The 25,706-nt window shown below is 40.2% G+C and overlaps 1 protein-coding gene across 2 annotated transcripts in view; it reads left to right on the plus strand.

Annotated features, from left to right (window-relative positions):
- Positions 1-25,706, plus strand: part of pcdh15b (protocadherin-related 15b) — a 1,734,278-nt gene that overhangs the window by 1,183,265 nt on the left and 525,307 nt on the right. For both annotated transcript variants that reach the window (XM_073027317.1, XM_073027316.1), the window contains exons 14-15: positions 19,416-19,524; positions 19,728-19,840. In XM_073027317.1, coding sequence (XP_072883418.1) covers positions 19,416-19,524; positions 19,728-19,840 — 222 coding nt within the window. The remainder of the gene's footprint in view (positions 1-19,415; positions 19,525-19,727; positions 19,841-25,706) is intronic.

The raw sequence follows: 25,706 nt of genomic DNA on the forward strand, positions 1-25,706 counted from the left end.
GAATATATTATAGAAAGGTGTGAGCTCATCCACTTTGTTAGTGAGAAATAAATATTATGATATTAAATTTAAAACTGTTGGTGTTCAGGGAGACCTAAGCATTTAGTAGTCACGGCACATACAGCAACCGGAAATGCAAAAATGATGTGTTGGCCTTTATTGCCAGGGGATTTGAATAAGAGAGCAGATACTCCAATTATATAGGATCCTGGAAATGTGTGTGGTGAAGATTCGCAGCTTCATTTTAGGATGAAGGGATTAGTTCTTTGAGGACTGACTCTGTACTCTTGAGCTTAAAGAATGAGGGGTGATTTCATTGAGATATGAAAATTCTTGTGGGTTTTGGCAGTGAAGATGTTTCCCTGGCTGATATGTCTTGAATCAGGGATCATAGATGCAAATTAAAGAATATGCCATTCATTACAGGGGTGAGAAGAAATTCTTCACCTCGGGGAGACTCAAAACTGAGACTAGTAAATTTGAACATTACGGGAATCACAGAATAGTGGATTAGTGGAGGAAAGTGGCTTTAAGGGGGAGGATTGGCAATGATCAGCATAGTAGTAGGGACTGTGATGTTGAAGCTGAGCTGGCCACGTCACTCATGATGGTGAGGATAGGCTTCAGGCTCCGCACATACCCTTGTTCTAGTTTAGACTGGATTTCCATGTGCTCCTTGATATTCTACATATGCTTTCAAGCTGTTAATAATGTCATTGTGTCTATCAATCAAACTCGCTTTGCAGTCTACGTTATTAGCAGTGGAATCTGTTGTATATTTGACATTTCAGTAATATTTGAGTAATGGCGTAAATATATTATTTGATTAAGCATTCTTTGTTGTTTATACACTTCATTATGGTGATACAAAATAATGTGAATTGCATACGTCGTGATGCTAACACACGATAAGTGCACGTCTCGTTTAAGATAAAGAACAAATTAAGGCTTGCATCTCTCGGCTGTCTTCTTTTCTGTTATATTTTGAAGTTACAAAGCATAACAGATTCCATGTGAGGTTCCCTTCTGGGGTGCTAGTACTGGGTATATTTAACCCCACCTAAACCATTCATACCAAATGATATAACATGATCCAGGCCTGATCTGCAGAATACCAGTGTTGGCTGCCATATTCATGGTTCTCTTGCTGCTGAGACACTGCTGCCCACGTAGCTGAAAACTCTTTGCTACCTGCAGGAAGAAAGGGTGAAGATATTGGAGGGATACAGCAGCAAGATGCATCCCTATATCATATACTGCTGGTAAATTAGATGTTAATGTGGAGTGATGGGGCAAATGGAATGGGAGAAGGAGAGTTGGGCAAGAGTTCATCATTATCTCCAGCGTTCAGCACAGTGCTAAACCACGGGCGTCATGGCCTGTCTAATAATGGCCAGCACCCTTTTCTCACAAATGTGCTTCCTGAGGTGGAAATGTTTTTGTCAGAGTCTCAGATGATGTGTGCATCATGGTTTAATTGCTGGCAATATATGGAATTTGCACAGTTTAGGTGTAATGCTGGTGGTAGTGGAATAAAGTTAGAGTATACTGAAAATATCTGTACTTTGAATTGGCCAGAACTCCAACTAATATTGTAACAGGGACAATAAATCAGCTGTGATGGAATGGCAGAGCAGACTGATGGGCCAAATGCTTCTATGTCTTACAAACTTATGTTCTTAAATGCCCTAGGATATGATTATAGATTTAGCATTAAAGGGCTCCCATTAACAAAAAAACAATAAAATGTTGTATCTGAAATAAAAATGATAAAATATTAAAACTACTCAGTAAGTTGGGCAGCAACTGTGGAAATGGTAACAGTTAATGCTTCATGTTGGTGACCTTTAGTTAGAAGTGGAATGAGTTTTTTGTTGAAGAGACAGTGAGGAGGTGTAGGGAAATGAAAAGGGAAGGCCTGTGGAGACTCCAGGGGATATAAATGACATTGCTGACTGAAATGTGTAAAGGAGAAAGTGCTGACTGAAACCTGAGAAACCAGAAGAGGCAAGGGAAATGAAAAACAAACATTGAAATGTGAGATACAAATTGACTGATAACTGAAATTGTTGAATGATTTCAAACAATCAACCATACCCTGCTTTGTTCTCTGCAGATGCTGTTTGACATGCTGAGCATTTCCAGCATATTGAGATTTTATCTCAGATGATCAGCATCTGCAGTATTTTGATTTTGGAGTTAGTGTTAAGACTATGAGGGTGTCCCAGGGCATTTCGATATTAATGGAAAGCCCATATTGATTTAAATTGTTTGTCTCAGTGCAAGATGCAAGTGGGGAAGTAGATAGCAGATGGAAACTTGACAATATGTACATGGAGGCCATTAAATTTGCTCTGCTGTATTTTTAAATGCCTCTATCACCATGCTTGGCACTGCTCACTACTTTCTGTGTTAAAAACTCTTCTCTGAAAGCACCCCCATACTTTCCTACAAATATCTTAAAGTTATGTCCCCTCTTTGTCCACCCTTGGATAAAGTTTTCCTCATATTAACTCATATGTTATTTCTACAGTACATTTTACCACTTTACAGTCTAAGTGGGAGATTTGATGGCATTTCATGCAAAGAGTACCTCTTTATTTTTGGCTTATTGAGGGTGACCAAGGTGCATCAGTATGTTGGATGCTTGCTCTCATCCTTAATCAACTACAGTTTTTTTTTCCCAAATAGGCAGTTTAATGATTTCCACTGTCAACTCTAACCACAAAGAACTAAAATAATGTAACTGTTCATACCCAATGCTAACAATTGGAACCTATAGAAATATGCTGAGACCAGCAGCAGTGCATTTAGTACTGGCTAGCCACTCAGCATGCCATTGAGGTCATGTTGATGGATTTGATATATGGTCTGCACCAAGTTGATCCATACACTCCAATTCTCATTGTTTATCCATTTTAAGTTAAACTAGGTATAAGCAACCTAGTGCAAAACTACTAACATGCAGGAAAATTTTTCTTTTTCCTACCCTGTTACTAGCTGCTTGATCTCCTGCCTCACTCCAACAAGGCAGCAATCCTCCACCTGCATGGTAGTTTCTCCAAGTTTCATGGTAGTCTATATTAAAAAATGGCTCTGCATCTAGCACACTTGTAGGGCATCTATATTTCTTCTACACAGAGAATAAATTTGCTCATATAGATTGCTTTCACTGGTTTTGTTAAATTATCCTGGGACAGATTATATGATATTGTTGAAAACAAAACAATATTAAATTGATTAAAATTCAGTTAACAACAGATTTTGAAATAGATTTTTCTGTAAATGATATCATTTTATTGGTATCTCATATACAGTATTTATATTTCAGCAATGAATTTATGAAATTTGTATAATATTTATGCACAATTTCATTTGTAACATGAAGCATGAATGCACCTAAAATCAAAATGTTATCCTTAATATTAATATTTATGACATCATATTAGGTTACTGTACCAATCTTCTACTTACATTTGAGATCACCCTTTTGAAGGTGTTCATCATAGAAATGCCAATCATTAAAAATTGCATTTGTGATCCAATGAGCCAAGTATTTACTGTGTTGAACTGTTACACCAGTGTGACTTTTCTTAGTAGCTGTAGGAAGATGGAAAACAAGGAATTAACATTGGTGATAAGGAGGGAGACAGATCACAAAATCCTCTTGACCCCATTTCAATAAATCCACCAGTCCATTAAAATAAATGACTTGTTAAAATAAAAAGATTAAAGTAACATTAAAAAGATTAGTTAAAATGCGAACAACATTTTTGGATCACATTGTTTTTAAACAGAATGTGGTGGATCATATGAAAATACCGACTGTGCCAGCTTCTCTGAAATTCCTTCCTCTGTATGTTGAATAGCAAAGGTCAGAGATGATGTTTTGGGCTTCCTACTCACATGTCGGACTCAATTGTGAGCCCAGCTGTGTAGCACTGATGTACTAAGCTGAAGCTGGACACCAGCTCGGATCATTAGTGTTTCACATTTGGCTCCTCCCTTCAGTTTTGCATGGTGTAAATACCATGATGCTGTTAATATAAAGGTAAGTATAACAAGTGGCTTGTTTATTTTTTTATTTTATATATCTTAATGTTTCTAATTAACTTCAGGGTGCTTTCCATGAAATGCATTGTTTAAATTTTAATTTATTTAAAATATTTGTGTAATTTTTAAGTGTCTGTCATGAGAAATATTGAAAACAAGTTCAAAGGTGTTTGATAGAAGCGAAAGACAATCAGATACTTGAAGGGGAAGATACATTTCCTCAGGCTTCCTCACCTGGAGCCTTGTCACAGCTTGCTCCACATTGTCAAAAGATTCTTGGTTACAGAAGCTATCATCATGCACACAACACCTTCTCCCCTCCGCCACCACATCCAAATTATGTAAATGTGGTTCGTGGGCTGGTCCCAGAAATACCAAAGAATATTGGAGAAACTCAACAAGTCAGGCAGCATCTCTGGAGGGAAATGGATAGTCGACATTTCAGGTTGTAACATTTCATCTTTTCAGTTTCCCTCCAAGAATACTGCCTGTCCCACTCATTTTCTCCAGCACATTGAGTGTTACTCCAGATTCCAGAATATCCAGTTTCTTCTACCTTTCTTGATCCCACTGAACCCTGAGTATTTTATTTAAACCATAATCTACAAATTATGGATTCAGTTTTCAAGATTATTAAGTGATTCATCTAAATGTATCAAACAGATTATTCACTATGGAATGGAACTCAAATACACTGTATGCAATATTTAAAATTAGGCCTTAGGCATTCAAACTAAACTTAGGCATATCCTTTTAATCTTAACAAAAATGAGTTATGAACAAAGGTAGCAAAAGAATTTAATGAGCTGTAGCAATGTGGGAAATGTAGGTGGCAAGTATACTGTGCAGATCTGGTAGAAAAGGCATTGTTCATCCTCATGGCTTGTGTCATATTTCATTGTATCTGCAGCTGAGAGGTATGAAGTTGTGTGACTGTGGGTGGTTTCAGGGTGGGGGCAAGAAGGAGGTAGTGAAAATAGAAATATTACTGCGCATAGCTATATGAAAATCCAATGTCAATAACGTCTGGCAGTGAAGTAAAAGGAGTGTTGAACTTTAAACATCACTGGAAGGATGAAAAACACAATGATAAAACAGAGATGTTAAAAAAAACTCAGCAGGTAAGGCAGCAGGATCATGCTTATGCATTAACCCATAGTTTAATAGGTAGAGTGCCATCTATTAACCAGTTTATGATGCGGAAGTTAAAACTTCGTTGTCTTCATAGATAAATCATTTAATTATTTTGATAACATACTGACTGACTTTTATCCCCTGGGTGATATTCAAAGGAGCAGAAATACTCCAATATCTTTGATCTGAATGGAAAGAGAAGTTAACCAAAGTATTTTTAAAACCTTTTTAGAATAGCAGAGAACATAGGTTTAAATGGACAAATGTCTGCAATACTTTTGCAGATCTTTCCTTTGATCATTCAAGAAAAAGAAGTTCATTTGAATTGTTGTTATTTTAGATCTGAAGATGAGAAAGAGCATTCATTTTCTTTAGAAGTATATGGTTTATGCAGTATGTGATAAAGCATCTCATTATTCTGGTAAAATCCATTGGTCAGGTTATTTGAGTTGTCCAGCATTGAATAAAATGTACAGAACATCCAGAGCTTCCGACTGTGTACTCACTGCCAGCATCATCCTTGTACGTGGTATTTGAATAAAAGTTACTTATCCTTGAATATCCTTAATCTTACCATATGAATCTTACTATTTATTATCTTAAAAAAATGTGCATCTGATATGAACCATTTTTTCATCTCTGCTGAGATAACCATCCACAAAGAGCGCCTGCAGTGGTGAAAGGAAAAGATTGGACTGGGGAAATACTATGGTGTCTCTGTATGCTTTGAGATAAAACTTATTTAGTAAACTGATTGCAAAGCTTGATTAGGAACACACCATGAGGTCTGTGAGATCTGTGAAATCTGTGATATATATATTCCAGTTGCTCTGTGTGTCTGACATGTTAATGTAAGACCACAAGACATTGGAGCAGAATTAAGCTATTTGGCCTATCATGTCTGCTCTGTCATTCAATCATAACTGGTTTATCATCCTTCTCAACCCCATTCTCCTGCTTTCTCCCTATAACTTTTGATGCTCCAACAAATCCAGAACCTATCAACCTGTGTTTTAAATGTACCCAATGATTTTGCCTCAATAGCCATCTGTGACAATGAATTTCACAAATTCGCCTCTGGCTAAAGAAATTCCTCCCCATCTGCGTTCTAAATGGACATCTTGTATTCTGAGGTTGTGACATCTGGTCCTAAACTCCCCCACAACTGCAAACATCCTTTCCACATCCACTCTATCTTGGTCTTTCAATATTCAATGCATTAGGGACAGTGCATTAACTTACCCACCCACCTAGACATGTGCAGGCCACAATACCCAATCCGATTGTGTTTTTGTCCATTCAGTTTCCCATCTACTCCACAGAACAACTGCAACCTGATCCTGAGGGTCTTGATCTCCCTCATCCATGAATGACACACCTCCTCTCCTCCTCCTCCCAATTGCTTCAGCCACACACTCTGTGGTCTTTCATCCAAACCATCCTGTTGCCCCACCAAGACACTCCAAGAGAGTAAGGCCCAATATATGTTTTAAGTACTTAATGTTTATTCCAATGGACATCATATCTGGGGTTTCATGTCCAATAGAAATTTAAAATGATGGGACCTCCAAACAAAGAGTTGTCCTGTCTAAAAAAAATTTTCAAGCACCAAAGGATTTCTGGGCTTTTTTTAAGACACTCCCATGGGATTGAGGCTGATTTGGTTCCAGTGGGTTCTAGGATATTTGATGAGGCCAACATGAGAGCGACAGATGGCAGGTCAGGTGGTACCTGATGGGATTAGGGACAGGGCTGGAGGGAGTTGGTTTGTGGGATACTGACTCCTTCCACCACTTATGGAGGGCTTCTGTTCTCAAAAACATCCTGAAGACTCCACCATTCTGAGTAGTCATGGGCCAGGGATTGCCAGAGGTCCGTGGGGTTGTTGTTTTTCTCAAGGTGGCCTTAAATACGTCCTTCTCCTCTTTCCATCTGGTAAGCCAGTGATGAAGCCTGGAACAGAGTATTAGTGAGATGATATGAAATGCTCAACATTGCAGAGTGTATCAAGGCCTTATTATTAGGTATGGTGTCAAATAACATCCCGCACCCTACACCCACCTCTAAGGTATCCTTTCAGGACTAACTATGCATCTTTCCTTGAATTTTGGAAGATTATACAATAATATGGCTGTCTTATGTTTGAAATCAGATTAGAATCCTTTGGCTGATTTTGCAATAATATTTGCCTGGTAGATTTTCCTACTCATGAAGTAAATGACTTTTAATTACTTTTCATTTGATCATTATGATTACTGCTATTAATTAAACAAATACTGATTACTAGCTTCGTCATGTCAGGTCTGGTACTCTGAATGAGCAAAGTCTGCTAGATTTACATTAGCACACATGTAGCCCCCTCACCTAGCTCATATGGACTCTTGGCTCATCGCTGGGGACTCAACGAAGAGAAGGCCACCTTGCATGAAGGGTAGGTGTCTAGGGCCAGTATGATTTGGGGTTCAACCAAACAGGGATGTCAGGATGGTCAGATTAAAGAAACCTCGATATGAGCAGATGCTCCATAAATACTGCCCATGCACAATTGACAATTGGCAAGAAATAATAAATCGTACACCACATAAAATTATGAAGAGAGTATATGTACAAATTTTAGCTTTATCGAACTGTTAGTAGGAAAAAGAAAAAGAAATAAAAGAGTCCACTACAGTTACCCCAGTCTAAATGTGCACATACAGTTAGAGCTCATTTTGAAGTTGCCCTTTTTACTCACTCGCTGGACCCATGGCCTGCATCAAAGCACACGCCACATTCCGAATGGCGCTGGAAATCCATCTAAAAAAAATGGGCTCTCCCATGGGAGTATTGGCTCTTGCTCCTTGGAGCCATTCATCTGCACAAAGCACAGGGATGACGTCCTCAGTCACCTTCTCTCCTGTCCTCTCACAACTCCAGTCAAAAAGACCCCCAAACCAGGTTGCTGTCCTTCAGAAAACTCTTCCACACAATCCTGATAGGCTTACTCACTTTCCTGAGTTGGACGGCATGTGTCCTTATCTTAGCAGAAGCCAAAATATGCTTTCCAGCACGGCGCACTGCTTTTTAAAAAAAACTGCCAATAATGAAATACCTACAGCAGTAAAAATCTTAACCAGAGCATTACACACACAAAATGCTGGATGAACTCAGCAGGTTAAACGGCATCTATGAAAAGGAGTAAAGAGGTATCATTTTGGACCAGAACTGCTGAGTGCCTCCAGCAGTGCCTCCAGTGTATGTTACTCTGGATTAACAATATATGCATTTTCAGCGTTTAGATTTATATTAATATGTTATTTTCATTATTTTCACCTAAGAACTGTAAACCCAAACATATAAATCCAAAAAAAAAGCAGATACTGGAAATACTCAGCAGGTCATATAGTAAATGAGGAAACAGAAACAGTGAACAATTCAGTCCAAGGCTTTTTTAAGCTGAATATTAACCCTGGTGCTTCATTTATAGATGCTATCTGATCTGTTCAGTGTTTCCAGCATTTTCTATTTCTTATACGGTGGGTTCAGGTTAATTGGGCATCAGTTAATCAGGGCAATCATTTATTTGGGACAGTTCTTAACAAAACAAAAAATAAATCAAGAAAATAGCTGGGATTTCCTTTCTTTATTTGGAACATTATGCCACTTAATTGGGCAGGAGACTATTGCCAGCACTGTGAGGGTCATGTTTTTTGACTTCTACAGTGCGTTCAACACCATCCGCCCTGCTCTGCTGGGTGAGAAGCTGACAGTGATGCAGGTGGATGCTTCCCTGGTGTCATGGATTATTGATTACCTGACTGGCAGACCACAGTACGTGCGCTTGCAACACTGTGTGTCAGACAGAGTGGTCAGCAGCACTGGGGCTCCACAGGGGACTGTCCTGTCTCCCTTTCTCTTCACCATCTACACCTCGGACTTCAACTACTGCACAGAGTCTTGCCATCTTCAGAAGTTTTCTGATGACTCTGCCATAGTTGGATGCATCAGCAAGGGAGATGAGGCCAAGTACAGGGCTATGGTGGGAAACTTTGTCACATGGTGTGAGCAGAATCATCTGCAGCTTAATGTGAAAAAGACTAAGGAGCTGGTGGTGGACCTGAGGAGGGCTAAGGCACCGGTGACCCCTGTTTCCATCCAAGGGGTCAGTGTGGACATGGTGGGGGATTACAAATGCCTGGGGATACGAATTGACAATAAACTGGACTGGTCAAAGAACACTAGGGCTGTCTACAAGAAGGGTCAGAGCTATCTCTATTTCCTGAGGAGACTGAGGTCCTTTAACATCTGCCGGACGATGCTGAGGATGTTCTACAAGTCTGTGGTGACCAGTGCTATCATGTTTGCTGTTGTGTGCTGGGGCAGCAGGCTGAGGGTAGCAGACACCAACAGAATCAACAAACTCATTCGTAAGGCCAGTGATGTTGTGGGGGTAGAACTGGACTCTCTGATGGTGGTGTCTGAAAAGAGGATGCTGTCCAAGTTGTATGCCATCTTGGACAATGACTCCCATCCACTCCATAATGTACTGGTTAGGCACAGGAGTACATTCAGCCAGAGACTCATTCCACCGAGATGCAACACTGAGCATCATAGGAAGTCATTCCTGCCTGTGGCCATCAAACTTTACAACTCCTCCCTCGGGGTGTCAGACACCCTGAGCCAATAGGCTGGTCCTGGACGTATTTCCACTTGGAATAATTTACTTATTATTATTTAATTATTTATGGTTTTATATTGCTATATTTCTACACTATTCTTGGTTGGTGCGACTGTAACAAAACCCAATTTCCCTCGGGATCAATAAAGTATGTCTGTCTGTCAAACAGTTTCTAACTCCTAAACACAAAGTACACCGCAGATGCTGGGACACATTGAATTGTGCTCCCCCATCCCAGTTTCATTCTGCCTCCTCCTCCAGCTGCCTATCACCTCTCTCATGATTTTGCCTTCTTCTACTACCCACAGTGCTTTCCCCTTGAATTCCTTCTTCACCTTTTCTGCCTATCCCCTCCCTGCTTCCCCTCCCCCAGCCCTTGATCTTCCCTCTTATTGGGTTTTCACCTAGCACCTACCAGCCTTCTCCTTCCTACCCTCCCCCCACCTTCTTTATGGGGCCCCTGCCCCCTCCCTCTTCAGTCCTGATGAAGGGTCTTGGTCCGAAACATTGTCTGCTCAATTCCACAGATGCTGCCCGACCTGCTGAGTTCCTCCAGCGTGTTTGTACGAGTTTCTAACTCATGTCAGTCATGTGCATTTGCATGGCCGTTAGATATTACCTCATGCTTAGAATGATCAGTTTTTAAATAGCGTCAGTTGCATGTGTTTGTGTTCGAAAAACAGTGATGATTGTCACAGATAGTTGGTGAGAAATAAGCAGTAGGACAATTCGGAACAGTTTTGTTCTCTGTGGATTCATGCATTCAGAGATGCCAGAAACGGCCAGGAGTGACAATGAAATTATTTCACTACCTCAACAAGTTAAGAATTACAAAGATAGCAACAATTATCTTGAATGTTACATTAGAAATGAAGATTTGAAAGATACATTCGTCTAAAACTTTGTATTGTTAGTCCATTATCTACAACAGATGTCTGTGTTGATTTTGTTCATTTCAAAATCAATCGAAAGAACACGGCAGATGAATTCCTCCATTGATAACTGTTAGGAATTAATACACAGTTTCATAGTACTGTGAAGGTATTGGTCGTGTTCTAATTTGTTCTGTACTTCATTTAAGTATATAAATTATTACATATTTAGACAGTAGTTTCCCTTTTTTTATATCATTTAACTATTTCCATTAAATTTTGGCTAATTGAGCCAAAATGTACTGGTCCCTATGTGTCCCAATCAATTCAATCCATTGTACTTAGAATGAAATCTAGATGCATTTGCATTGAGTAGACAAAATCTTGTGATTTCCATGTTAATATATAAAAATATGTATAACTGAGTTTCAGTTTCATCTCTTATAAACAGTGTAAACATCTGTCACCTTCAACTAAGCTGTTAGTTTGCATGCTGCAGGTATCTTTTGCCAAGCAAATCATAACTTTAATATAAAAAGCTTATAACTCTGCATTAATGAGATTGATATTCAGTTTGTCAGTGAGAGGAAGAGTGCCTTTCATTATCTAGCCAAAAAAATCCTGATCTTTGAGCAGAAAGATATTAAACATGACCAACCTCAAAAGGTAAAAAAAGGAAGAATGGTAAGGAATTCAAGTGAAATTCAATTACTATTAAAACTACTTCCAGTATGAACCACTCAAGCTGCAAATCAGAATACAATGGTTTGATTGATCATTTTTAGCAAGAAGATTTGATGTTAAACCCTAAACAGTACAGTAATAAGACATCAGTTCTTTGGCAATTACTCTTTTGTGTCATACTTCCAAGGAAAGCATTTATGGAGCATTGATGGTAAAGGAAAGATTGTAACCGAAAGGCGATGAGCTCTAGGGATGATGTGTGGCATGTTATGGAAGAATATAATAGAATAAATGGAAGTATGAATTCATCTGCAGAAGAAAAGAGGTGAAAAATATCAACCAATGTAGGGCCATGTTGAAGTAGAAATTGTGCAGCAGTCTCTAGGTCTGTTTTTTTGATGATTTCAGAATTAGAATCATAATCTGGTTTATTATCACTGGCATGTGTCGTGAAATGTGTTAACTTAGCAGCAGCAGTTCAATGCAATACATAATATAGAAGAAAAAATAATAAATAAATTAGTAAATCAATTATACTATACGTATATTGAACAGATTTTAAAAAGTGCAAAAAATAAAAATAAAATATATTTAAAAAGTGAGGTAGTGTTCAAGGGTTCAATATCCATTTAGGAATCTGATGGCAGAGGGGAAGAAGCTGTTCCTGAATTGCTGAGTGTGTGCCTTCAGGCTTCTGTACCTCCTACCTGATGGTAACAGTCAGAAAAGGGCATGCCCTGGGTGCTGGAGGTCCTTAATAATGGACACTGCCTTTCTGAGACACCACTCCTTGAAGATTTCCTGGGTAGTTTGTGGGCTAGTATCCAAGATGGAGCTGACTAAATTTACAACCCTGTGCAGCTTCTTTCAGTCCTGTGCAGTAGCCCCCACACCACTCCCCCCCAGACAGTGATGCAGCCTGTCAGAATGCTCTTGAAGGTACATCTGTAGAAGTTTTTGAGTGTATTTGTTGACATGCCAAATCTCTCCAAACTCCTAATGAACTACGGTCGCTGTCTTCCCTTCTTTATAACTATATTGATATGTTGGGACCAGGTTAGATCCTCAGAGATCTTGACACCCAGGAACTTGAAACTGCTCACTCTCTCCACTTCTGATCCCTCTATGAGGATTAGTATGTGTTCCTTCATCTTACCCTTCCCGAAGTCCACAATCAGCTCTTTCATCTTACTGACGCTGAGTGCCATGTTGTTGCTGCGACACAATGGTTGTATCACCAGCAAATTTATCGATGGTATTTGAGCTATGCCCAGCCACACAGTTAGGAAGTTGAGGATCCAATTGCAGAGCGAGGTACAGAGGCTCAGGTTCTGCAACTTCACAATCAGGATTGTGGGAATGTTGGTATTAAATACTGAGCTATAGACGATGAACAGTATCCTGACATAGGTGTTTGTGTTGCTCAGGTGGTCTAAAGCCATGTGACGAGCCATTGAGATTGCATCTGCTGTTGTCCTATTGTCGTGAGAGGTAAATTGCAGTGGATCCAGGTCTTTGCTGAGGCAGAAGTTCAGTCTAGTCATGACCAACCTCTCAAAATATTTCATCATTGTAGATGTGAGTGCTGGTCATTAAGGCAGCTCACATTCTTCTTGGGCACTGGTATAATTGTTGCCTTTTTGAAGCAAGTAGGAACTTCCACCCATAGCAGTGAGAGGTTGAAAATGTTCTTGAATACTCGTGCCCTCCAATTTACCTGGTCCATTTCCGACACCTCCCTCCCCTCTCTTGATCTTTCTGTCTCCATCTCTGGAGACGGCCTATCTACTGATATCTACTATAAACCTACAGACTCTCACAGCTACCTGGACTACTCCTCTTCCCACCCTGTCTCTTGTAAAAAGGCTATCCCCTTCTCACAATTCCTCCGTCTCTGCCGCATCTGCTCTCAGGATGAGGCTTTTCTTTCCAGGACGAAGGAGATGTCTTCCTTTTTTAAACAAAGGGGCTTCCCTTCATCCACCATCAACTCTGCTCTCAAACGCATCTCTCCCATTTCCCGCACATCTGCCCTCACCCCATCCACCTGCCACCCCACTCGGGATAGGGTTCCCCTTGTCCTTACCTACCACCCCACCAGCCTCCAGGTCCAACATATAATTCTCTGTAACTTCCGCCACCTCCAACGGGATCCCACTACCAAATAAATTTTTCCCTCCCCCCCTCTTTCTGCCTTTCGCAGGGATCGCTCCCTACGCGACTCCCTTGTCCACTCGTCCCCCCCATCCCTTTCCACCGATCTCCCTCCTGGCACTTATCCTTGTAAACGGAACAAGTGCTACACCTGCCCTTACACTTCCTCCCTCACCACCATTCAGGGCCCCAGACAGTCCTTCCAGGTGAGGCGACACTTCACCTGTGAGTCGGCTGGTGTGGTATACTGCGTCTGGTGCTCCCGGTGTGGCCTTTTATATATTGACGAGACCCGACGCAGACTGGGAGACCGTTTCGCGGAACACCTATGCTCCGTCCGCCAGAAAAAGCAGGATCTCCCAGTAGCCACACATTTTAATTCCACGTCCCATTCCCATTCTGATAAGTCTATCCATGGCCTCCTCTATTGTCAAAATGAATCCAAACTCAGGTTGGAGGAACAACACCTTATATACTGGCTGGGTAGCCTCCAACTTGATGGCATGAACATTGACTTCTCTAACTTCCGTTAATGCCCCTCCTCCCCTTCTTACCCCATCCCTGACATATTTAGTTGTTTGCCTGTTCTCCATCTCCCTCTGGTACTTCCCCCCCCCCCCTTTCTTTCTCCTGAGGCCTCCCGTCCCATGATCCTTTCCCTTCTCCAGCTCTGTATCACTTTCGCCAATCACCTTTCCAGCTCTTAGCTTCATCCCATCCCCTCCGGTCTTCTCCTATCATTTCGCATTTCCCCCTCCCCCCACTACTTTGAAATCTCTTACTATCTTTCCTTTTGGTTAGTCCTGACAAAGGGTCTCGGCCCGAAACGTCGACAGCGCTTCTCCCTATAGATGCTGCCTGGCCTGCTGTGTTCTACCAGCATTTTGTGTGTTGTTGTTTGAATTTCCAGCATCTGCAGATTTCCTCGTGTTTGCTCGCTAAAGGGATATCAAAGATAGAAATAAAGCTGTTTGCGAAGATTCAAGCAAAAGGGTCACTATTTAGCACCATCATAATATCAATAATCACTGCAGTTCCTTTAAAGTAGAATTGTGATTTTGGTTTGCCCATTAATCAGAATGCTTACCTAAGAAAAGGTGATGCCTGTTGTTTAAAATTTGACAGTGTAATTGTCTAATTATTATTTTTCTCTCCCTTGTCAAGCCAAGGGAAATGAGACAGACAGTGGATTCCTGATTCATTGAGACACTAACACTCCCCTTGATTACTATCTTCAGGTTATCTGCAGGAGGTTGCATTGCTGGAACACCATGACATCCCATTGAACACTGTTATCCAAATCCATGGTAGCTACTGTTTGACTTTGTGTGCTACTAAACTAAACTAGTTGGCTTCCCCCACTACAGTGGATCTAGCCCCTCAGATAATACATTCATAATGTTTGGATCCATGAATGTATAAATGAGTCATTACTCCTTGGATGGAAAAGGCCCTACACGAAGCTCTGTGTCAGGCTGGCTTCCACACTGTCATTGCTCTTGTATAAGATCTCTCTCAAACCCAGCAGTGCCCCGAGAATTATGTTGTCTCTATCTTACAGTTTTCGTTCTTGAGTGCCTTCTCAAAATTCTCACCTGAGTCCTCTGCAACTTTATCCACTACGAAGTCTGCATCTGAGCTATCATTAGCTCAGTCCCTACTGTAGGGTCAAGTATATGGGCAACCATCATCTGAATTATTCTTTATCATATCTGTAAAGCATCCCAGTGTCTGGTAGCTGAATCTATTAAATCAGATGATGAGGTGAATTGTGTTGGGTGCTTTTAGAACAGTTCTTTAAATTTCAAAAACAAAATTTATTCAAGGAATATTTTCAAGGAATGGTTTTCTTTACATTCAAAGTGTCATCCAGTCTCTTCATTCATAATGTTGGAGGCTAACAGATGGTGATGTCATCAAGTTAATACATACTGTGTACAAAACACGAACGCAACTCAAATGGCCTCTTTGAACAATATAGCCCTCAAGTACCTATAGGTCTATTACACAGCACCCTGTCCCTCAGTATCTCGTGGCAGCAGCAGCAGCACTTTAGGTTGTCAAGCTTCCTCACAAAGACTTTGCATTGGCTACAGCAAGCTTCACTCCATCCCTTATCATGTACTCCTGAAATGTGCCCGACAGCAGCATTCATTTACAAACATCTCATTGGAGCAGCACACATATTCTTCTAAATTCATTGATGCAAAATAAAATGCAAATAGCAACAGGGCTGATCCCTATGTCACCCCAATTAGTAATTGAGAGTCAACTAATTCTCTGTCCCTGACAATATATTATCTCTGAATCCTTATGTTAGCATACAAAATGTTGTTATTAAAGATATCCAGTGCAATATATTATCTAAAATAGAATACATCCATTGGTTTCCTCCCTACCCAAGACCCATCAGCTATAATGATTATATACTCAAAACCACCTTATTGTTTTTTACAAGATTTTTTATTAAGCATATTCATTCTGTTTATTGATATGATTTTCGAGATGGTTTTCTATTATTTCTTTAACAGTGTATTCAGATGATATTCATACATCTGCAGTTAGTTATTTTATCTGTTTTTTCTTTAACTAACAGTGGTACGTATAATTCTTCAGAACCCATTGGGACCATTCCACAACCTGGTCATTTCTGAGAATCCATAACTTCTGCAGCCACCAATTCCATAAGACACAGGAGCAGAATTAGGCCATTTAGCCCATTGAGTCTGCTCCACCATTCAATCATGGCTGATTTATTATCCCTCTCAACCCTATTCCCCTGCCTTGTCCATGTAGCCTTTGATGCCCCTATTAATCAAGAACCTATCAACCTCTGATTTAAATATAACCAATGACTTAGCCTCCACAGCTCTCTATGGCAATTAATTCTACAGATTCACCACTCCCTGGCTAAAGAGAATCCTCCTCACCTCTGTTTGAAATGGGTGTCCATTTATTCTGAGGTTGTGTGAACGTCCACTCCACATCCACTCTATCTAGGCCTTTCAATATTCAATAGTTTTCAGTGAGATACCCTCTCATCCTTTTAAAGGCCTAGTGCCATCAAATGCTCCTCATACAGTTGTTGACCCTTTCATTCTCTGGATTATTCTCATGAACCTCCTCTCGACCCTCTCCGGTGCCAGCATATAATTTCTTAGCTGTAGCCTAAAACAACTCACAACATTCCAAGTGTGATCTGACCGATGTGTTATAAAGCCTCAGACTCAGAAGGGTAGAAATTCACTTGGTTCAAGGGGACCTGGTGACTTTTAGTTTCCTTATCACTCCAATAATTTCTCTTTACTAATTATTTTTCCTGCTTTTCATTTGACTTCTATTTCATCCATGTTTTGCCTTTTCTGGTTTGAAGACAGATGCAAATTTGTTTATTAACTCAGCCCATTTCTCATTGTCCATATTACAGTTCCGCCTGCCTTTTCCCGAGAGACTTAGAATTACTTTTCCTATACTTGTAGAAACTGAATTTTTTTTTATATACAGGTAGTCCCCGAGTTACGAACATCGGATTTACGGACAACTTGTACTTACAAACCGAGGAAGGAGAACACCATCCGCCATTTTAAGTCGGATCGTGACGCCGTACGCCATTTTAAGTCATTGCCATTGACACTGTGTTGAGTGTTTAACTTTGTATTTGGCTTAAATTTTTCTTAGTAAAATTCACTCTGACCCCGCACCCCCCTCCCCCCCGTTCCGGTCGGCTGGTGGCACAGTGAGATCAGCGAGTTAGAACCAGTGACAGACGGCTCCTGTGCCGGGTTGATGTCGATCCAATGACTCCCGTACCATCCGTGTTGGGTTGATGTCGAGCTCGCAACTCGGCCTCATAAAAATAAAACACTGGCTCCTCCAGTTTAAATACCCACGCGGAATATTGTGGAGGAACAAATACCCAAACCCAGCACAGCCCCCAGTTGTCCCATTTAGCCTGTCTCAGTGCGGTGGTCCTTAGGACCCAGCGGACCTCAGGAGCCAGTACAGCTCAGGACACGCCGCCCACAGTGTTTCTGTTCCATTGATGGGAAGCGATCGCGATTGAAAATAAAGTGGAAATAATAAAGCGTTTGGAAAGAGGTGAAACCTCATCGGTCATTGGAAAAGCGCTAGGCTATAGTCGGTCAACGATTGGAGCAATTTTAAAGATAATGGATAAAGAGGGAATAATGGAGCATGTGAAACACCCTGCCCCAATGAAAGCTACAAATATTACTAAGCAACACAGTGGTTTAATTATTGGAATACATACGTTTCTTAAGTGTTTTGTATGCATAGAAAGGTAAAATGTATACTGTATACTAAGACAAACATTTGACAAACTGACGCTAAATAATACCAGATGTACTTGTTCCAACTTGCGTACAAATCCGACTTAAAGACGGACTCAGGAACGGAACTCATACATAACCCGGGGACTGCCTGTATTCTCAATGTGACAGCTGTACATTGGTGTGAGGCCTTGTCTATGTTTGGCACCCATTTCCAGAACACCAACATTGTATCTACAATTGTCATGTTGTGTTCCCTGTTGCAAGCCATTTCAACTCTCCTTCATCCTATCAGACCTCAGTCTCCTACACTACCAGGGTGAAGTTAAATGCAAATTGGAAGAACAACACCTTATATTTTGCCTGGATAGTCTGTAACCTACTGTTATAAACTATGAATTTTCAAATTTCAGGTAATCCACACCTCCTGTTTGTCGTTTCTTTCTCCTCCTTGAGCAGACATGTTCCTGAACTCCCCACCTCCAACTAGTTCCATTATCCCATCATCCTTGCCTTATGTGGTTCCACTTATCACCTTCCCTGCTTCTCAGTTTCCAGCACCTGCAATCACTTGTGTTTCCACTTATCACCTTCCAGCCACTGTCTCTACCACCATCCTCCCTTCCCACCTGGCTCCCTCTGTCCCTTTCTTTTTCTTCCTCTTCCTCCTATCATCAATCAGCCAGGGCCTCACAAATCCACCATCTTCCTTTTCCATGTGGCTGCATCTGCCCACCAACCCTCTCCTAACTTCATTCTACCTATTGTCTGCCTCATCCTCCCCTCTCACTTCTATTCTGGCTACCTCCACACCATACCTTGAGCCTCTGCCTTCACAGATGCTGCCTGACTCATTGAATGCCTCCAACTTCTTGCCAGTTTTATCTGATCTCCTTCTATCTGGTAATCTTTTATTGGTTTCTAAACCACCCAATTATTAGCCTTGACAGCAGAATAAAATACTCTTTTTCTTAATCTAATACCATTGTTGACCTCTTCAGTAAGTTGCTAAGCTAATCTACTTTTGTTTTGTAATTGCATATATTCCTGAGGTGAAATGTAAAATATAGCTTTAATATTTTGGCATTGAATATTTACAAAATTTTCAGAATGATAATCAGTGACATATGTCATGAAATTTTATAATTTAATATCCTAATTTATGTTTATCCATTTTCTTCTTCTTCCTTTTACAGCTGTACTGAGTTTTCACGTTAAATGCCATTCTTATATTCCATTGTGATCACTTTTCCCCAGTGTGTCTGTAACGGTCATAGAATCAAGCTGATTAATCTACACTTTTATGATGTTTCATTGTTGTACGTAGGGTTAAATGCTTCATATCACAATAAACCATCCAATACAAAGGCTGGTAAATCTCTTTGACTATAGTTGAAGGTCACAGATTGTCCTTTGAATAGCATTCTACGATTTGCAGCAAATGATGCTTTGATGAAAGGTATACTCTTCAGACATCAGGAAAAACACAGTCATGCTAATACATGCAAGAAAAAGCAGAAAGTTTGTATTGAATATAGTTTATTCGAGTAACACTAATTTGTTTTCTCTCAGGCAAGGATAAACCCAGTGAATGTGACGCCCCGGATTTTAGCTGTTGATCAGGACATGAATATTAAACCAACTGATGATCGACCAGGGATTGTCTACAGCATTCTTGTTGGTTGGTAACTGAAAAATACCCTGTTATTTGTCTTGCAAAGATTTATTAACTGATTTTATAATTGTATGTAATGAGGTGCCATGTCAAAGTTTAAGTCTAATCATTCCATTCTGTTGGATAAATTATTTCCTTTGATTGACAGTAGTGCTGTGTCAATCATTTTGAAGAAAATAATCATACAAGATTGTCCTGTTTTGTTTAAGGTACACCTGAGGATTATGCTAAGTACTTCTATCTGAATAATATCACCGCAGAGCTTTATCTCCTCCGACCAATAAATAGGGATTTTCATCAGAAATTTGATTTGGTTATTAAGGTAAATTCAAACTAATTATTGTTTTGTGTCAAGTGATCCATTGAATACAGAGTGTACTTGGAAAGTGGTCTAAAATGCTTATGAGTTTTATCTGTAGCAACATAAAACATTCATCTCAGCAGAAAATGGAATCTACACAAAAGTAAATGTAATGTATTATAATAAAAGTGTTCCATCATATTTAATCTTAACAGTAGCGATTTATCTCTTTATTCTCTTTGTTTAAATTTTCTTCATTATTTAAATATTCAAAGGAGTTGGCTGAGTGACATTGTCTATCCCTCGGTTTATTCTAACAATGTAATTTGTATTTAAATGAGAGTAGATTTTTTGGCAGTTTATGATCAAAATAAGCGAATTCTTTTGAAGGGCAATTTAAACTGAGAGCTACCCAGCTGAGCACTGCTTTGGTAAGAGGGATCTAAGCTCATTGCCACTGATGTTAATGGAATTGTTTGATCAAATATGATCAGGCAGGAGTTCTCTGACCAGTATTAGTTTACGGGCTTTGAGGACTGGACTGCTATAAAGCTTTGTCCTGCTTTACAGGACAGCAATAACTGAGTTATAAACTAATATACCCTAGTTGAGATGTTGAAATTGCTAAGGACAGAACTGAAAAAGATTTAGTATCCATAACTAGACATAACACATAAGATACCCAAATCTGGCAAAGCAACAATCAATAATGTTACTAGAGTATCAAACTACAAAGCTAAATGAATGGAATATGTCAGAAAATGTGATTGATCTGTACAGTACACGTACAGTATAGTGAATACCATCTTCAGTTCAGCTGTCAGTGAGTCAGGGATGTACTCAAGTAAAGAGAAATGTTACAAACCTAAGTTACAGTATGAAGGAATGAGTAATGCATACAATATGATAGAGGAACTCAGTAGGTCAGGCAATGCCATGGAGAGGAATGAACAGTTGACATTGACTGCTTATTCCTCTCCAGAGATGTTGCTTGACCTGCTGAGTTCCTCCAGCATTTTGTGTGTGTTCTCTGGATTTCCAGAATCTGCAGAATCAACTTGTGCTTATGAGGAAATGAAATCTTTCGTAATAGCTTTAAGGTTTCTCCACAGCCTCTGTCACAGGATCAGTCCGAGTGCTAATCTTTTTCGGAAGATTTGCTTCTTGTAATCATTCTTAAATCTGTTTTTAGCCGTGAACTCCTAATCTTAATTTAGATTTAACTTAAGCAATTGCACCAGATGTACTTTTGTTCTCCATAGTATCATTTAATTTAGCTTGGCTCTTCTAAAATTTCTTGAGCACTCTGTTTCTCTGAAACTGAAGGGCGTTCTCCTCATGCACGTAAATCCAGAATGCTTTTGTGTTCCTTACTGATTAGAACATTGTGCAACATTTATTCTGTAAACTGGCTGGAATTGTACATATTAAGCACGGTGTGATTGGACTGTTTTACCAGTCTAATGCTGCATTTCAGTTTCTATGAAGTTGCTCACCAGCCATTACTGAAAACATTATCATCACTCCCAGATGTTTCACTTCCCCTCACTAATCTGGTACAGCTCAATTCACTGGGCAAATGAGGTTACATTCAATACCCACTCATTGAGCTACAAGGATTTAAATACAGAATTAGCAACGATGTGAGGATTGCAATGCAGACAAGGTAGTCGTCTTATGCTGCCTGCTGATTTGAGTGATTTCTGAGTCTTTCCAGAGCTAACTTTGCTGTTAATTAGCTGGATGCATCAGTAGGAGTCTGATGTGGTGTGTGGCCAGCTCCAGTTAAATCTAAGCTGCATTGCTTCAGGCTAGTCTTCTCATTCTACAGGGAAGATTCATTTCAGCTGGACTAGATGCTGGCAGCCAGGCAGGATGTGGGAAACATTCAAGGATGGCACCACATGAGGGGGCATACCTTTCAGTTATTGTACTGGAGGCCCTGGCAGTGGGAAGATAAGTGCAAAAGATGGCCGGCAGCTGTTACAGGTCACATGGGTGTTCAGGGAATGTACATGAGCAGTTAATTTTAAGAGCAAAGAATGGCTTAATTTTATGTTAAATTTGATTTTGAATGTTTGTTTTAGTTCTGCATACGAGGGATGATTGATAAGTTTGTGGCCTAAAGTAGAAGGAGTTAATTTTAGAAAACCTAGCACATTTATTTTTCAACATAGTCCCTTCCTACATTTTCACACTTAGTTCAGAATTCATGGAACATACGGATCTTGGACCTCCAAAGAGTGTCCACAGATGGATGGTTAATAGGTTTGTGGCCAAAGGTAGCAGGAGATGAGTTATACAGCTCTCGTTACATGCACACGCAGGTCAACTCTTTGAGTGATTACACAGACAGTTTGAAGCTAATAACTCATCTCCTTCTACCTTAGGCCACAAACTTATCAATCACCCCGATGAGTTATTAACTTCAAACTTTCTGCATAATCACTCAAAGAGTTGACCTGTATGTTCATGTAACGAGAGCTGTATAGCTCATCTCCTTCTACCTTAGGCCACAAACTTATCAATCACCCCTCATAGTGTCCAAGCAGATTTGATGTTCAGTAACAGTGGGTTGGAGAGATGGGGACTATTGGTGACTATGGATTTAGGGCAGTTTTTAAATGTACAGTAGCTCCCACAGTGTTCCTCACGGATAGTCCATACATTCATTCTTGTCTTCCTCCTCCTTATGCTCTTGGGTAAGACGCCCTCCTGCTTCTGTTCCAAACCAACTAGCCCAGGTAGCTTTTGATAAGGGATGTTGCCTCTTCATTCAAGCTACTTCATCCTGCAAATGACCACTATAGTATTCAAGAGCTGCAAGGTGATGTTGCAGTTCTATAAAACTCGGTTAAATCACATTTAAAATATTGTGTTCAGCTGTGGCTGCTTCATTGTAGGAAGGATGTTGAAGCTTTAGAAAGGGTAGGGCGGATTTACAAGGATGCTGCCTGGATTGGGGAGCATCTCGTATGAAGAAAACTTGAGTGACCTAGGGCTTTTCTCATTGGAGATAAGGAGAATAAGAGAAAATCTGCACCTTCGGGAAATCCAAGTAACACACACAAAATGCTGGAGGAACTCAACAAGCCAGGCAGCATCTATGGAAAAGAGTACAGCTGATGTTTCTGGCTGAGACCCTTCAGCAGGAATGGAGATTAAAAAAAAGATGAGGAGTCAGAGTAAAACGTGGGTGGAGAGGAGGGAAATACATAAGGTGATAGGTGAAACCGGGAGTGGGGAGGAGTGAAATAAAGAGTTGGGAAATTGATTAGTGAAAGAGATACAGGGCTAGAGAAGGGGGAATCTAATAGGAGAGGACAGAAGGCCATGAAAGAAAGAAAAAGGGGATAGAAGCATCAGAGGGAGATGATGGGCAGGCAAGGGGATAGGTGCGAGAGGGAAATGAGAATGAGGAATAGAAAAGGAGGCATATGGATTATAAAAAAATGGAGGGCTATGTAGGAGGGAGGGGTTAGATTGGTCTTAGAATGGGATGGAGAGTCAGCAGAGCACGATGGGCCGAAGAGCCTGTAATATGCTGAATATTCTATATCAGCCACTTTGCATTATATTTTTTACCTGCTACGTAACTAAGTAAGTGCTGGATGCATTGCAATATAAAAATAATTTAAGAGTTATGCTAATTTCTTAAAACAATAACAGTGGCATTACTTCTCTGATTTGTGTTTAAACTGAAGCAAGAATAGCAAAAGAACCGCTTGGAGATGTGTGTTTGTATACTTGTGACACAGCAATACATAGTCACTACTTGACAGAAGTTACAGAAGTCTAAACCAAGATATTTCATTTACCTTGAGTGGATTGCTGTTTAAGTGCAAGTACAATCATCAAATTTTGCTCTTATTGTCAAGGGTTAGTGTTACTTATGTTGTCTAATCAATAAGTATTTCTCAATTCCTCTTCAGGTATCTGCCATCAGCATAACCTTTCACTTTTCTAACTATGCTTGTTGCCTGATAAAATTAACCAGAAAATGTATTTCTTTTACGTACATAAAACATAATTTTGTAGCTTGTATGTAGCATAGTAGATATTTTGGCACATAATTAAATATTAAATGTTGGGAGATAATTAAATTTTAAATTATACTATTAGATATTTATTTGCTTTCTCGTCATTTATTTTTAGCATTTCATTGCATGATATACATTGGAAAGCTGTTAATTGTGTTAGATAGAAATCTGTGGAATTGGCATTGCCCTCTGGAAAGCACAATTGTTTATAAAGCTAGTATGATTATAGGATGGAAGAGCATTTAATAAGATCATAGCTGATCTAGTTTTAGCTGCAGCTCCACTTTCCTACCTCTCATTTATAATGCATGACTCCCCTGTGAGTCAAACGTCCATCTATTTTAGGCTTGAATGTATTCAGTGACTCAACCTCAATGCTCTCTGCAGTAGAGGCCCAAAGATTCATGATCTTCTGAGCAAAGAAATTTTCACTCTTCTGTCTTAAATAGATCTTCCAAAACCATGCTCCTCATTCTAGATTACACCACAGTGGAAATATCTTTTCCACATCTACCTTGCTAAGCCTTTGTATTTTTCCATAAATGATAATGGATTGAATCTGTCATGTAAGTGCTTATGGATTGTGTATTAATTCATCATATCAAAGTCACTGTAATAAAGGCAATACTGCATTTGTTGGGCAAATTTTTGTGTGGGGGAACTGAGTTACTTTGCAGCATATTTCAAATGATCTTGCACCACTTGTTTTCATTCTGAGGTAAATGTAAAATACACAAATGCACAATTTGATGAAAAGCGGAGGAGATCGTGTGTTCCGATTAATAGTTATGATTGAGCAAACACCCTTGGTGTTAAGTCACTCGTGTTTGAGAGCTTCCAGTGCATTAGTTCGTTGTGATGTTCCTGCATTGGAATTCACATGGCAAATTAGTCTGTAGAGCTCTTTGGGACATCTTGAAATCATGAAAGAGATAGTGCAAGTTCAAAATACTTACAAATGGTTCAGATGGTTCCATTTAATATCAGGTAATGTATATACTATACAATCTGAAATTTTTGCTCTTTGCAGACATCCACGAAAAACAGAAGATACCCCCCTACTCTCCCTCCCAGGAACAAGCAGCAGCAAAGCATCAATCCTCCCTCTTCCCCACTTATTTCAGCAAAAGCATCAGTACCCACCACCCACCAAGCAAGCAATAGCAAAGCCCCCAAAGAGAGACCATGATCTGTAGTACAACAAAACCTAATCATTCACGGCAAATTTGACATGCCACAGTCTGTCTCTCTCTCTCCCCTCTCCCTCTTCCTCTCCTTCTCTCTCTCTCTCTGCACCCCCCCCCCCACCCCCAGTAAAGGGGCTGAGATGTGCCACATAGCAAGTGGGGAGACTAACAAAACAAAACCAACTCACCAATTACAATGTTTAAATCAGCCACGTCATGTTTTTCTCCCCGGGTTCTCTGACTTGAGAATTGGCAGCAAACTCTCCGCCACCGTCAGGAGAAGGAGAGAGCAAGCATTCCGAGTTCAGAATTGATCTGCCGCTCGTGATGCTCCATTTTCTCCTGCGACGCTTCAGTTGGCGACCTTGGCATGGAATCAACTCATCTGCAGGAGAACAGAGCCACAAAACTCTGAAGGTACGCACGTCGTCCAGGCCGCATCTTTGGAATATCGAAAAATGGCCAGTCATCGAGGCCCAGATCGGGCATCAGCGCCGTATAGAACTGCTGTTTGAGTGCAGATGTAGATCAAGGACTCTGACATGATACCGTCCACCTTGAAAAGGAAAAAAAGAGACGTTAAAGGAAAAAATTAAACTGTTTCTGCAGATGGGCTAGCAGAAGGTGCCCTCTGGCACTATCATAGCTCATTATCACTGA

This window comes from Hemitrygon akajei, chromosome 23 (assembly GCF_048418815.1).
Source record: "Hemitrygon akajei chromosome 23, sHemAka1.3, whole genome shotgun sequence".
NCBI classification, from domain to species: domain Eukaryota; kingdom Metazoa; phylum Chordata; class Chondrichthyes; order Myliobatiformes; family Dasyatidae; genus Hemitrygon; species Hemitrygon akajei.